The following is a 14,966-nucleotide window of genomic DNA, read 5'->3' as shown; positions in this document are numbered from 1 at the left end:
GTTTAATCATTTTTGAAATACTTGTAAACTATCTGCCAAAATTGTAAGCATTTTTGGAAGATTTAACTTAGTACACCCCCGCCAGCAGTGACACAGTGGTACATTCCACATGACAGCTCAAACTGGGTTAGTCTTCATGCGCGAGCCTCAGTGTCACAGACTGCTACAACCACCGAAAGCAGACTTTTAACCTACAACTTGTGGTTTTATTTGTGCCCCTGTAGTGTAATTACAAACTTTTAGCCGCCGACATGTCTGCTCCGAAGAAGGGAGACTTGTCTTCAACCGAAAAGGAGTTGTTTGAGGTTATCACTGCAGGTAAGCCCCTTTTTCGGCTAACGCTAATCCCACTGAAAACACACACAGGGGCTAGCTCACGTTAGCTTGTTTGATAAGTTACGTTATAAATATTACGTAATGTAATGTAATAATGTCAGGTTGATATTTTTACTGCTCTGTTGTGTTAAATCATAGCAATTATTTGTTGCTAAGCTTGATAGTGGCTAACGTTAGCTGACAGCATGTGTAGCTGCCCACCTCAATGAACTCTATCTGCAGAATAACATGCATGTTTTATAACGTTATTTCAGTGGTCTGTGTTTATGTTATGTATTTATTATGTAATAATCTAATTAAAAATGACAAATTTATGAGCAAATCTTTTAATAGCGTTGTCTAAAAGAGATGTTTTTACTCCTCAGGGCTGCATAAACTGTTGGTAAATATTGGTGTTGTATTTTTTCCTGCAATAACACTGATTTTTATGCACTTAGGAAATGTTCAAGAGGCCTCGCGGCTGCTGGGCTGTAAGGATGTTCGGGTCAACTGTTTGGATGAGGTAAACAGAGCATTTCTGACTCCTTCAACAGGTTGACACATAAGATGATAGCCTTAGTTTCTCTATCTTATTTTTTCCCTACATTCATTTTCTCAAGTGAATTGCAGTCACTTGAGAAAATGAATGCATATTTGCTCAGTTTTTATGAATCAATTAGATTGTCATCCCGTAAGTGTGAGAAAAGTTTCTATTAAAATAATTCTGCTGTTTTTATCTGACTTAGAAAGATCAAAATATCAGAATGATGAGAAAAGTTTTCATGGAAAATAAAAATCTGATCTTGATTTTTCTAACATAAAGAGACAATAATCCTGCAGATCCACAGATTTTTTGTTTGTTTAATTAAATTATTAGCTCAGAATAACAAGAACACTTAAATAGGAAATAGTTCAGATTTTAAAGAATTAATAACATTAAAATCATCAGAATTATGAGAAATGTTTTCATGAAAAACAAAATTATGATCTTGTTTTTTTTTCCAACATAAAGACACAATAGTCTTGTAATATCACAGTTTTCCTGTTTAATCTGATTATTAGCTCAAAATAACAACAATGTTTTTAATAGAAAACAATTCTGCTCTTGTTTTTTGGAAGTAACAAGATTATTAGCTTGTTAACTGAAAAAAAATGTAAAAATTTAATTTTGTTTCCATTATTTTTTTCCACCTATTTCTGAGATAATATTCTTGTTGTTTAAATATGTATAAAAAGAAGGGGGGATCTTTGACATAAAAGTAAAAATATAACATACAGTAATCTATATTTTTGGTTCAAATACTATTTTTTAATTTTGGACAGTAGTTGCACAAAGAATAAACTGGAAAAAACAAGGATGTAGTCATCATGATGCATCTGAGTTATTTTGCATGACTTCCAGTTAGTTTGTTTAGTGAATTTTAGTTTATTTGCACAGGAAGCAAAACTAAAACTACTGAAACCTAATAAATTATAGGATCAACAAAGAATAAGTAGTTACCAATCAACTTGCACCTCTAACTTGAATGTAATCATCAGTTTAAAGTGTGAGATATCAAAACGATGAACGCATCAGAGGCACAAACCGAGGCTTGTCCTTCAAAGTATCTGTAGGTGCTTATGTTACATAAAGATTCGACATACATGGATCTTTTAGCCAAGCTTCATTTGTTCAGTGACATATGTGTGGGACAAGAGCCACTCTGGAGGGCTTTGAAGGACGTCCTTCATGTCCTCCCTTCTGTCTGTCTGTCACTCTTCTCTGTCTGCCTGTCAAAATCAGGTGTTTGAAACAGATGTTCTGTCAAGTGACGGAAACTGTGTGTTTGTCCTCATGTTTAAGTATAATTGTCATGTAGATCATACGGTCAGTACGTTTGACTTTAGAAAAAGTTGAATTATTGTTAGCCAGACTAAAACTGGACTTTTAAATTACATGTTAACGTGTCACTGAAATTGGACTAAACTGAATTTCTTGAAATTGGACTAACACACCCAGATAATGCGACTGGAAGTCAGGCTTTTCTGTCACGTAAACACATTAGTTGAATTTTAACTGGACTATGTGTCCTGAGCATGCTGATTGTCGCCGGACTGGCCTCCATCGGTGTTTATGGATAGGGACTTTTCGTCACTTATGAGTGGGGGAAGGGGTGCTGCAAAATTGGTCAGGCATTTAAAATAAAAAGGAAGCACTGATGAGGGAATTGTTGTTTTTTTTTTATTTTGGCCTAGGTAAGGAGAAAAACTTGAAAATGTAGTATTTTATATTAATTTTGAATAAGAAAGTCACAAGAAAGTGATTATATGTATGTGATGCTGTGGTTTTCTATCCCAAAGTTAATGTAAATAAACAGTTGTGATTGTGATTCAGTCTATATCAAAGACTGGAGAAGTCGGACACACTACCATCAATAAATATATTCTTCCTTTGTGCTTATATACTGATAGAAGGACAGTACTCCAAATAAATGGCCTATTTGAGCTGTAACTGCAGCTTGACTAACTGCATGTAAATGTACTGATTGTCGCCTTTTTTTTTCTCGTGCACAGTATGGGATGACTCCTCTCATGCACGCTGCTTACAAAGGAAAAGCAGAAATGTGCAAGCTGCTGCTGCAACACGGAGCGGATGTAAATTGCAATGAACATGAGCATGGCTACACAGCGCTGATGTTTGCAGGCCTGTCAGGTATGTTGTGATGTAACGGTAAATATTTTAAATGTTGGAGTCCATCTTTACAGAGATCACAGATTAAAAGTCTCGTCTGGTGTTTTAAAAAGTGCTGTGACTCCTCTTCCTCTGCTCCCGTAGGTAAGACTGATATCACGTGGATGATGTTGGACGCGGGGGCAGAAACAGACGTGGTCAACTCTGTCGGGAGGACGGCCGCACAGATGGCTGCCTTTGTCGGTACGTCTGTTTGTGACATTCATACAACGGTCAAGTGTTCTCAAGCTTTGTGTCAACGTACACACAAAGACGAGGGATCGTGCAGCACATGTTTGTTATTCAGGAACATTTATCCTCTAACTTTGTTCCTTAACGAAATGAAAATAATGAGACTTGGATTACACTGCACTAGCTCTGTGAGAGTTGGTAGACACATGTTTTGATTTATTTTTATTGTTGTTAAACTTAGTCGCCAGTGACTTTAATTCGCTAAAATTTTAATCTGTTTTTGGACTCCTCATTTTCTTAATGATTTCAAAGTGTCACACAGAGTGAGTGATTGATATACAAATGAGGGGTGAAGTTGTCGTTTGGATGATTTGCTTTTCTCGTGTGAATGATCAAGAGGCTACTTTTTACACTTGCATAATCGTGTATTTTAAGGCAAACAGAGCAGAAACGGGAATGCAGCCTTGCAAGTTTAAGAGCAGTGACGACAAATTTTTGCTTGAATTTCTTTATTTTTTTTAATTAACATGCTTGGATTACATCGTCTTTCCCCCCGGCGTGTTTTTTTCAAACAGGACCAAACGGTTCTCTTTCATTCTGTGTATGCGAATACACAGTGAAATAACAATAAAATTGAACCTTAAATCCATTATTTTATTCTGTCTTGAGCTGTTTATCTCTACTAGTGCTATTATTTCTGTGTTTTCAGCTAATATTCTTTGTATTTACCCTTTTTGGTATGGGTTGTTGTTATTTTTATTTTGTAGTTTGTTCCTCTTGTGTTTAATTCTGCTTTAAATTTTGTCCGGCCTCAGTTCAGCATTATTGTGTGGCTTTTGTAGTTATATTGTCTCTGCAAGAAACCCTTCATGCTTCTGCTTCGCCTTGTTTGTCGAAAAACTTTGTAAACTCTTATTTTAAAGGTGATATATATTCAATTATTATTATGTGACAAAATTTCCATTCCTGTTCAAACATGAACCGCCTCTTCTTCTCTGTTCTCAGGGCAACACGACTGTGTCACAGTGATCAACAACTTCTTCTCCCGTGCCAGACTGGATTATTACACAAAGCCCCAGGGTTTGGAGAAGGAACCCAAGCTGCCGCCAAAACTGGCCGGACCTCTCCATAAGGTCATCATGAGCACCAACCTGAACCCTGTCAAGGTAGGACACCGCTGGAGAGAAACGTCAGGTTGAACGAGGCAGTAAATATGCACAGCAGCTCCCTACTTCAACCGTGCTCTTATTGTCTCATCTGACATCTCTGTGGAATATTAGCAGCACAGAAATACTCTGTATAGAATGCAAAGAATGCATAACATAAGATGGAAAACTAAAGACATTGAGATCATATAAAAATACAGTTAAAATTAGTGTATAAAATGCATATAATAAAGGGAAATGCAACATTTTAAAGAGGTGCTCTGCACAAAAGTATATTGACAGAGTCTCATGATGAATATCTTCAAATGAAGCATTTGCACTGCAATGATCCTGAAAATCAGATGTTTGGAATTGTGTTGAGTTTTAGAAAGCGAAGCATCAAATGTGATCTGCTTCAAACTGATTATATTTTATATTTTGTAATAATATCTTGAAGATGACAATGTTCAGTAGTTTGGAGTACAATTGAATAAGTAGTTATACTTCACTGTCGATCTGCTATTAATCCAGGAGAAGAATTAGAAAACTCCTGACAGCTGCAGCTAAAATTGGAAATCCTTGAGTATATTTTCTCCATCTATTTTCACAAATGTAATCAGTTTCTACTGTGGAAATGTGTAATAAGTGCTTTTCAATATCTTTGACATGTTTTATACTAAAGTGATACAGTAATTGATTATTACAATGATCACTAGTCGCAGGTTACATGCTCAATTGAGTTTAGGAACAACAGCACTGTATGAAAAAAAGCTTGATTTTGCGATGAAATGACAGCAAATACTCCTTTTAATTATTTAATTATAAATATTTTTTATTAATTTATCTATTTAGTTTTGATTTTCAGAGGCAGTTGTATGAATACTTTTAGCATTTTACTATTGTTATTGTGGTGAACTTTTGCACTCCTTAAGTGACAATGCCTGATTTATTTTAGTATTTATTGTTTTATGTTGTACTGTACTTGTCTCATGTGTTGTTGTTGTTGTTGTTGTTGTTGTTGTTGTATCTAATGGATTATAAAGTTAATCCAATCCATCTCAAGGGCTGTTTTGTTGAAAGCAGGAATTTCTGTTATCAGTGGGACCTGATAAGTCTCTGTTGTTTTGCAGATGGTGATCCTGGTGAAGGAGAACCCCCTGGTGGCGGAGGTGGAGGCTCTGGAGAAATGCCGCCGGGTGATGGAGCTCATCTGTGAGAAGTGCATTAAGCAGCAGGACATGAACGAGGTGCTGGCCATGAAGATGCACTACATCAGCTGCGTGCTGGGAAAGTGTGCGTCCTTCCTCAAGGACCGCGAGGACAAACTGGACGGCCTTATCAAGAGGTGAGAACGTTGGGGATGCTCATGAGGATTTATGACACTTTTCAGGCTGTTAATAGACATATTTGGTTTTTTCAGGGGGGGACCTTGAAACCTTGAAGTGGTTCTTCAAAAAAAGAACCACTTCAAGGTTTTGCTCCGGTACACCGTACTTAGTACCACCAATTCTGGGAATGGAAATGAATACATATAGTTGCTGTTCTTTATTATCACTACAGACTGACAGACACAAGAAACAATTTTGTTAAAGGTGTTTTAAAAGTTTTTCTAAAAATCTCCTACTTACTTTTTCATAACTAATTTGCTGATATTTAAAATTGAGCTGAAAAGATCAAGCTGTGAACTAATTTTCCTTGCTCCAAAAAAATCTTTTTTTCTTTTTTTTTCCAGACTGGCAGCCCAACATATGATCTTATTTAGTTGCACTTTATGATAATTAGATAAACTAATTTCCATCTGCAGTTTTGTTAAATATCCTTCAAAATAAATAAATAAATAAATAAAAATGCATAACGGGAACTTTTGCACCATTTATGGTAATTTGTGGCAGGTTTTGTAAATATCCCTCTGTGTGTCTGACTTGAAAGAATCTCTTCATGTTTATAGTAATAATGTTAACTGCAGTATGTATCAAAATGGAGGGGTGACTAGTTTGCATTTTCTGTGCAGTTTCTGTGTAAAATAAGTGGTGAGAGGTTAAATAAATTCTCATTGTAGCATTTTAACATTTTAAAGCAACTTTTAAAGAAGCTTGTTAGGTTTTATTGTCTTTTGAGTGTCTGTCTCTCTCAATACTGTCACTCAGATGGCTCCATTTTTACTTCTGGCACCAGTTTAAGTGGGTTGTGATGATGTGATTCATTGTCATTGCAGCTATGATTTCAACTTAAAGACCAAATTAAAGCCTCGTTCCCACTGCACTAAAAACCACCAACATCAGGCCTTTTAATGCAGTGGGAATGTGTATGATCGGCATTCACACCCGAGTCAGATGACTCTGCTGTGGACACACACACACACACATAAAGGCTGACAGAAAGGCCGACTCGTCTGCTGCAGCGCTGTGTTCACAGGTCTGCTACTGGCATTGGGAACGCAGTCTATCGCCTGTATGAAGCGGGTTTATCTGGGTGGGAAGCCTGACCTGAGCTCTGTCCACTCCTGCAGGGCTTTTTTAGTTTCACATTAAATCCCAGCATTATAATTAATCTTACAAAAATGTTTTCATGTAGCTCTAGAGTTTCTTTTAACATGATAACAGTGATTTGCATTTCCATTAAAAAAAAAAAGTTTCTTAAAATGTCTGATCCCCGTCCTTCAGTCTGCTGAAGGGTCGGGACAGCGATGGCTTCCCCGTGTACCAAGAGAAGTTTCTCAGAGAGTGCATCCGCAAGTTCCCGTACTGTGACGCCACTCTGCTGCAGCAGCTGGTGAGGAGTATCGCCCCCGTAGAGATCGTGAGTTTGAGTGAATGATTACAAATTGCTGATTGGGAGATGATTATGTAGAGCAGCAGTAGATCTGAAAACTAATCCTCTTTGTTTAGATTAGAGTGCTTTAGTGTAGATTTAGTGTTTTTACAGTGTTTGATGACTTGAATAGAAGTTTTGGGTTTTTGTTATGAACTGAGAACTCCTCTCAATGACAGAGTTTTAGGGCCACATTGAGGGGGACATTTGTTTTTGTTTTTTGAGACTTTGAGAATACATTTAAGAAAATATAATGAGAAAAAACTTTTAATATTACAAGAATAAAGTAGTAGTTTTACGAGAAAGGGGACGTTATATTATGGGAAAAAAAACATATTGCCAGCAAACTATGAAACAGGTGGGAGCACAGCCAGCCTCCTTGGCAACCATTGTCCCCGGTTGTTACGACTATATTTTTTGTTACAACTTTATTCTCATAATATTACAACTTTGTTGCTTTAAATAATACAACTTTTTTCTTATAACAATATGACTTTATTCTCTAAATTAGGACTTAATTCTTGTAATATTATGACCTTATTCTCAAAATTAATTTTTTTTCTTTAACTGGGCCCTAATCCTCCTTAAGACTCACTTTACATTGATTTTTTTAATTATTCTCATTGTAATGTAAATTCTTTGCATTAGCATTTCATTGTGCAATGCTTAATTGCTTTACTTAAAATTGTTTTACATCATTTCAGGGTAACGACCCCACAGCTCTGTCAGTGCTGACTCAGGCCATCACAGGTCAGGTCGGCTTCATGGACGCAGAGTTTTGTACTTCCTGTGGAGAGAAGGGAGCCGAGAAGAGATGCTCCGTCTGTAAGATGGTGAGCGTCAAAACGAATGCAATATATCAATGTTTTTTCAACATGTGCTGAAAGTTTAGTTTAGTGTTATACTGCAGCTTCTTAACAGTAAAAAACGAAAGATCTTCCAGAACAGTAATGATAATATTTATAATTTTAAAACATTTTATGGGGCATTATTACACAGAGAGTGTGTAGAGACCTGAGGGCAGCAGAGGAGGTTGATATTTTTAAAAGCAAACTCAAGACGTAACTTTTTAGTCTGGCTTTTAATTGAACTGCATGTATTTATTTATTTAAAATGTATTTATATGTTTTAGTCTGCTTTACTACATGGTATATTATTTTATTATTCTTAACATTTTTATCGATTATACTTTGTGCTGTTATTCTTCTATTTATCTTTTACCTACTATATAGAGTATTGTATTTCTTCTTCTTTTTCTTTTTATTATTATAATTATTATTAATAATAATTTATTTCTTTATTATTATTTTTAGCATTATTTTATTATTATTATTATTAATTTATTATTTTATTATTATTTTTATTCTTATTTTATTTTATTTTTTTATTATTATCATTTTTAAAAAAACGTATTATCTGTAGGTTTTAGCCTGCTCACTTATGGTACCGTTCCTCAGTTCCCGGTTCCCGGTTTTCATGTGTACTCTTATTTCAGAGCTTTAATTAATTACAACGTCTTGCTTTTTTTAAAAACCCATGCGTGCGTGTGTGCGTGCTATAAATAGATAGATAATCTCATTATTACGTTACATGTAAAGTCAACTTTATTTATTTTTGGCACCAGGTGATCTACTGTGACCAGGCCTGCCAAAAGATGCACTGGTTCACCCACAAGAAAGTCTGCAAGAAGCTCCAAGAGCAGAGAGAGAAACAAGAGGCAGAATCAGCCAAGCTGAGGATGCAGCAGAGCAAAGGTACTTCAGCTGTCCCACAGACAAAATGTGACAGGGAATAAAACACGACAGCAGAGTAAACACATTTTACATGATAATAAAGGGCAAAGAAAGACATGCAGCATCCAAAATGAGGTCATTTTGGATGCTGCAACCATCCATCAGACTATCACGTTTAAGATGTTTTGGCTGTTAAAACTAAAACTTCATTTAACTTTGATAAACTTAAAAGCTTTAAATTTCTGAAACTGCACATCGAGCAAACAATTTTTGAATTGGAAAATGAAAATCTAGTAAATGAGTATAAAGGGGTCAGTATTTGGTTCAGTTTTTTTTTTTTTTTAAGAAAAAGTAAAATCAAAGTGAGGTGAATAAAAAGTTTTTATAAAGTGGATTAAACAGTTTTAAAATCCATTAAAAGTCAGATTTTTATAAATGTCTTATTGCAATCATTATAGTTTAATCATTTATCTTTTTTTGTGTACTTAAAGAAATTGTGGGACATATTTTTGACGTAGGATTGCAAATTGTAAGCACTTTTATTAATCGATTAATTAACAATCAATTCATCGTTATTTGTGAAAAAAAAAAAGATTAGTTGTTATCATCCCTATTACTATGTAATCGGTCTTTTCTTCTGATTTTTTTCCCATGCACTTTCTATTCTCATTGGCATTTTCTTTTCTGTGTTTACTGGAAATTTGAGTCACCAATCTCCTCATACAGCAAGAAATATCATAAATAACTGTGATGTGCATGACGACATTTGATCCAGGAGAAATCTTTGATTGATCTGCTTTTTTAAGCGTCCGTGACGGTGATAGCTGTAGCTGGAAGCATTATATCATCAGGAGTCGTTCAATCCTTCCCATTTTCGTGGATATAATATCTACTGAATGACTTGAGGGAGTTATGTCAAATTTGGCATAAATGTCCGCTTGTACTCAAGAATAGATTATAAGAATAAGAATCTGGTGTTTGACGGTCAAAGGTCAAGGTCACTGTGACCTCAAAACTGGTTTTAGGTTGCATACAACCACGAGGAGGTGATTCTAGTCATGTGATTTTTTTCAAACAAACCAAAAAATTTCATCCTAATACACCTGGATGGTGGTCACATTTGACCTATTTTGACTATAGTCTCATAAAGCTTCACATGATCAGCCTATCATATCAGCAGAAATGTTTATTTCGGGCTGTTGCCGATATTTTAGTAGTAGTAGTAGTAGTAGTAGTAGTAGTAGTAGTAGTAGTAGTAGTATTTTTATTCAGTCATCACACAGCACGGCAAAGACAAAAAAATACTTACAAGGTACACTCTAATGTACAATTAGTATCCATAAGTCCATTTTTGATAACAACATAAAGTAAATAATGTATGGTGATAATGAAAAGGTAAAGTCAGAAGCACAATACTTATAAATATTTCATCTAAAAGCCTTTTTCAGCCACATCTGCTTTTCGTTTTTTAACATGAAAACTGAACAAAAAAAAAAGCCTGAAAAATTTACTGATTTCAAAGCCTGAATTTTAAATGACATAATAATTTCAGACAAGTCGATTTCTTGTCCAGGTTGCAGAAGGAAGTTCATTAAATCATCATGACACGACATGAAAGTTGTTCATTATTAACCCTGCCCATAAAAGCAGGCGAGACCTAACCGTGTTGTCTGTGCGTCTCAGAGGACAGTCAGGTCGTGCAGGAGGCCACAGACTCCATGCAGGAGCTCTCAGTGGAGACCAACAGTGAGGTCGCCTCAACCTCAAACGCCACGTCTATCCCGGCTGCTGACAACTGAGGAGCAGTCAGCCAGCGGGAGACGTCCACACACCACCGACCCACTGGCAGTGAGACTGAAAGCCAGACGAGGAACTGGTCCAGCAGGAGAGAATATTTATTATTGGCCTGAGACTGTCACAGAGGTGGGAGACACTGACGCATACGAGGGGAGCTTTGTGCCACAGCCATCACCTTTTTTTCTCATTTTTTCTGTTAATTTTCCAGATGATGTCGTTGTATGTGAATGTAAAAGTTGCGTAGGCTGATGTGTTTGTGGTAGAGGAACATGTGAAGAAGGTTCACATCAATAATGGAACATGATTCTGCCTTAAGAAACTGTAGCGACGTGTGGGGGAGACGTGACTGTGTAGCCAACCAGAGCTGTAGTTTGTTTGCAATATACTTGATTTATGATTGGGGTGTTTTGTTTTTTGGGTTTTTTTTGTACTGATAACGTCATGGCAGACTGTGAGTGAACGGTTGGCTGCACAATGTTGACCAAAAATGTATATTTTTAAATATAAACACAAACATGAATTTATTTTTAGTGTATTATGAAGATGACATTAATGCTCAGGATTTCCAAAACTGTAACTGAATGAGTTTGTTTTCCGAAATGCAACATCATTTGTTGATCGAGCATCGTCGTACACAGCACAAGAATACCGTGACCAGTACATTTGTTTTTAAAGTTTTAGCAGGATGGTTTCGATGTTTTTTCTTTTATTGTGCAGCCTGAACGGACAGAGACGTGGTCCACGGAGACCTTGTTTGTCCCGAACTCTAATCTACAATATGTCAAACAACTGGAGCATCATCATATTAAATAAAGACCAACGTCATCGAAGTGCCCTCTGACTATACTGACTTTTTTGAGTTTTTTTCACATATTATCATCCCTCTCTTCATTTTTATGCCAACTCCTCAGCTTGTGGACTTTGTTTCCCGTCTGCAGAAAACCACCGACTGAAGGATGCGATGACGCTCCTGGTGATACATCTGGAAGGATCGTCTCCTCTCCGCTGACGTCACCTCTGACAACAGAATCAGAAATACTTAAATGATCCCCAGGGGGAAAATTGTTAATCACAGTTGCTCTTATGCCAAGCATAGAGAATTATACAAAGTACAAATAAATACCAGCAGAAGTATATAAAAATATAAAACAGAACTTGTAAATATTTAAAATAAAACTATGCATAGATACAGTAGTAGACAGTTAGCATTAGTATGTGAATATTTAAATAAAAAATCTGTATAATGTGCTTAGTGTGTAAAATGTATAAATATAATAATCTTTATTTGTATAGCATCTTTCATACAAGAAATGCAGCCCAACGTGCTTCACAAAAAGAAATTAAATAATTAATATAAAAATTGGCCTTATGCTCATGCAATGTATAAAACTAGTATGTACATTCAAAATTTAAAAATATGAATATATGTGCGATAACAGTAGATAGAGGCTAATAATAGAGAGAGAGTGACAAATATCAACGAAAAAATATGCAATAAAATACACGCCACATGCACAGGTGGTATTTTATGGCAGGTCAAATATGTACAATATGTTCACTTTAGATTTTTACCTTTTTTATCTAAAACCTGGACAGAAGGCAGGCAGTGGATCACGTGGAGGCGATACCCAGGCTCATGGGAGATGGGATTGAGGAAAAAAGCTGCAATTGAGCTCAAATTTTTAAAAAGAATCCAACAAAGTATCGATATATTCTCAGTTTTTGGATGCTGATGGACTGAACAGACTGTCTCTCTCTTTATTCCAGATGTGATCTTACTGAGTTTCATCACTCACTTGCACTCTGGAGCTGCTGCATCCTCCGGAGCTCGTGCATCGTGTCCTCCAGCCCTCTGATCTGGTTGTTGTGGAGATAAAGAGTTCGGAGGCAGGTCAGATGACTTAGAGCTCCTGTATGAGGGAGAAATTCACACATGGTGGACTCGTCTTTAACACTGTCGGTGAGTTAAACCCTTTGAAACCTGGATCGATATCTGTTTACTTGTGCTTTTTTCAGATGCCTTTCTCAGCCATTGCAACATAAGTAAACTGGTTTGGCATTAAATTTCCCATAAATTGCAAAAACTTGGTAAAATATGAAAAAAAATGACCTGAAAATGAACTACTTAAAATGCATGCATGAAAGGGAATAATTTGAAAATTATCAAAACAAAATAGGGAAAAATCAAGAAAACTATATTTATCATTTTTAAAATTAAGGAAATATCTTTTTATTATTATTATTTTAATTATTTTATAGCACTTCTCAGGTGTTTTTTTTTGTGCTAATTCTATGTAATTTTCTTGTAACTTGTTACTAATTTCTTGCTCCTCCTTGCTAACTAACTTCTCCTTGCCCCCTTTTCATGATTTTAAAGAAGTTAAGCTTCTTTGCTCAGGTTTCAAAGGATTAAGATGCATTACATGCTGTATGTTTTTGACTGAAATATGTCGACAAAAAGTAGCAAAACAACATCTACAAAATGTGTCTGTCTTCCAAAAGGTTATAGATTTTAATTTTTAAGGCTAAAAATCAACCTCAAATTTTAGGCCACCTCTTTCTGCTTTAGGTTTTAAGGTTTCAAAAAATACAGAGGCCCTTTTAAATTAATTACATTTTCACATATAATTTTCACATTCGGGGCAGAAATTACAGATTCACCAGAAATAGACTTGATATAGTTGTTGTGAAGGTAAAGTTCAGTCAAGCAGCAGCTGAGCGAACGACAGCTGAGCTCTCTGATCTGAAAGAGACAAAATAAAAATCAGCCTCAAATTAAACTTTAAAAATCCCTCTTTTGCTGACAAACATGCAGCTTTACATCAACCTTGTTGTTATTCAGCCACAGCTTCCTTAGAAAGTGAAATCTTGAGAAGTCAGGGACACTGGTGAGTTTTCTGTTACACAAAACAAAAAAATCATCTAAATTTCCTTTTATTTGTGAAATTATGTAGCAATGGAAATTTTAATTTTCGGCTTTAAAAAAAGTTTGTCTTACTTTGTAGCCAGACCGAGTTTCCAAACATCAGCGTTCCTCCTTATTCCAGACTTCTGCAGAGACTCCTTTACGTCCTGAATTTAAGGTCAAAGAGGAAGACGGAGAAAAGTTTTAACAGTTACATTTCTGCATGTTTGTAATCTAAAAAGTGTTAAAATAAAGCCGTCTACCTCGGCCACCTCCATTGTGTGCGCCATTGGATCCTCACACCTGTTGCCAGGAAACACCTGTTGAAATCACAACAAACACAAAATAATTATTCTCTTTTATTTTAAAAAATATGTCAATTTTATGTCCGTTTGTCTTCCATGAATAGACTGTGGTAGAATTACATAACTTTCCTGTTCAGTTTGGTACCAAACTAAATATCTCAATTATCAATCTGCAGGGAGGTCAGATATCCAGCAGAGGGCAGTGTTTCACCAAAATTCACAGGCAAAAAAAGTTCAATTTAGTTTTTTAGGTTCATTCACATTGTGGTTCCAAAACATGTGCAAAAGAGGCCCAAAATGGTTTGTCTTTGCACTTAAGACAAACATTTAAATTCACAAAAACGACACCCAATACTGGAAATAGAGGAAGAACATCAGTAATTCTATAAAAGTAATCCATCCAGACTTTATTATCGCACAGGCGAAGTCTCCAGAGGTGGACCGGCACTTCATACATTTACTACTGTTTTTTATTTTCAAATTTTGGATTTCAAATTGAATATCAAAGAACAAACACAGAGACAAAATTAAAGTTTAAAAAAAAGTTTTAAAAAAAGAGAGAAAAAAGTTAATACAATTTTTTTAAAAAAAAGAAAATAACCTAAAAAACTAATAAAGATTAAAATTAAATTATCATATTAACTTTTTTTTGCTGAATTTTTTTTTTCGAAAAATGCTTGAAATAAAATAAGTGTGGCTAAAAAATCGATACACAAAGAATGATAGAAAAATTCAGTAAAAATACTATTATTTATAGTAACAGTGAAGACTATACATGTGTTTACTGTCACACATACCAGTGTGACCTATGATGAGTACACAAGATAATTACGCTAAAAGTATCAGTATAGTTTTCTTGATTTTTTTCTCCCCTTTTTATTTGTTTTCTTGTCACCTGTTACTAATTTCTTGCAATTTGTTTGACATTTTTTGACAAGTTGCTCATTGACTTTTCCCCCATGTTTTTTTTTTTTACAGAAATCAAACCAACTGGATCCGGTTTCAGAGGTTTAAATGCTCGTGAAAGGCGTCTCAACACGCCACAAGAAAAGG

General features: G+C 35.5%; 2 protein-coding genes across 2 annotated transcripts in view; one reads left to right on the top strand and one right to left on the bottom strand.

Moving 5' to 3' along the window:
• Positions 1-103: 103 nt before the first annotated feature.
• ankmy2a (ankyrin repeat and MYND domain containing 2a) lies at positions 104-11,544 on the top strand. The gene is made up of 10 exons (XM_042490113.2): positions 104-318; positions 774-838; positions 2,869-3,007; positions 3,131-3,229; positions 4,223-4,383; positions 5,493-5,707; positions 7,026-7,161; positions 7,878-8,006; positions 8,798-8,927; positions 10,590-11,544. Exons 1-10 carry the CDS (start codon positions 252-254, stop codon positions 10,703-10,705), a joined length of 1,257 nt encoding a protein of 418 aa, XP_042346047.2. The 5' UTR covers positions 104-251; the 3' UTR covers positions 10,706-11,544.
• Positions 11,545-11,584: 40 nt separating this feature from the next.
• lrrc72 (leucine rich repeat containing 72) overlaps positions 11,585-14,966 on the bottom strand; it is a 3,719-nt gene continuing 337 nt past the window's right edge. The window contains exons 2-8 of the mRNA XM_088084674.1: positions 13,872-13,928; positions 13,702-13,775; positions 13,531-13,600; positions 13,365-13,446; positions 12,500-12,613; positions 12,276-12,365; positions 11,585-11,720 (exon numbers count right to left, since the gene is read on the bottom strand). Of these exons, the coding sequence (XP_087940800.1) occupies positions 11,611-11,720; positions 12,276-12,365; positions 12,500-12,613; positions 13,365-13,446; positions 13,531-13,600; positions 13,702-13,775; positions 13,872-13,898 (567 nt within the window). The 5' untranslated portion in view covers positions 13,899-13,928 and the 3' untranslated portion in view covers positions 11,585-11,610. The remainder of the gene's footprint in view (positions 11,721-12,275; positions 12,366-12,499; positions 12,614-13,364; positions 13,447-13,530; positions 13,601-13,701; positions 13,776-13,871; positions 13,929-14,966) is intronic.

Source organism: Plectropomus leopardus, chromosome 11 (assembly GCF_026936395.1).
Source record: "Plectropomus leopardus strain MGB_pleo_1.0 chromosome 11, ASM2693639v1, whole genome shotgun sequence".
Taxonomy (NCBI): domain Eukaryota; kingdom Metazoa; phylum Chordata; class Actinopteri; order Perciformes; family Serranidae; genus Plectropomus; species Plectropomus leopardus.
The sequence above is the reverse complement of the archived record's forward strand: the minus strand, read 5'-3'. Positions and strand labels throughout refer to the sequence as shown.

Bases quoted from the DNA above. Each gene is read 5' to 3' on its own strand.
- ankmy2a (XM_042490113.2), top strand. From the start codon at position 252: ATGTCTGCTCCGAAGAAGGGAGACTTGTCTTCAACCGAAAAGGAGTTG. The intron at 3,008-3,130 runs GTATGTTGTGAT...CTGCTCCCGTAG, and splicing joins GATGTTTGCAGGCCTGTCAG to GTAAGACTGATATCACGTGG. The intron at 4,384-5,492 runs GTAGGACACCGC...GTTGTTTTGCAG, and splicing joins CCAACCTGAACCCTGTCAAG to ATGGTGATCCTGGTGAAGGA.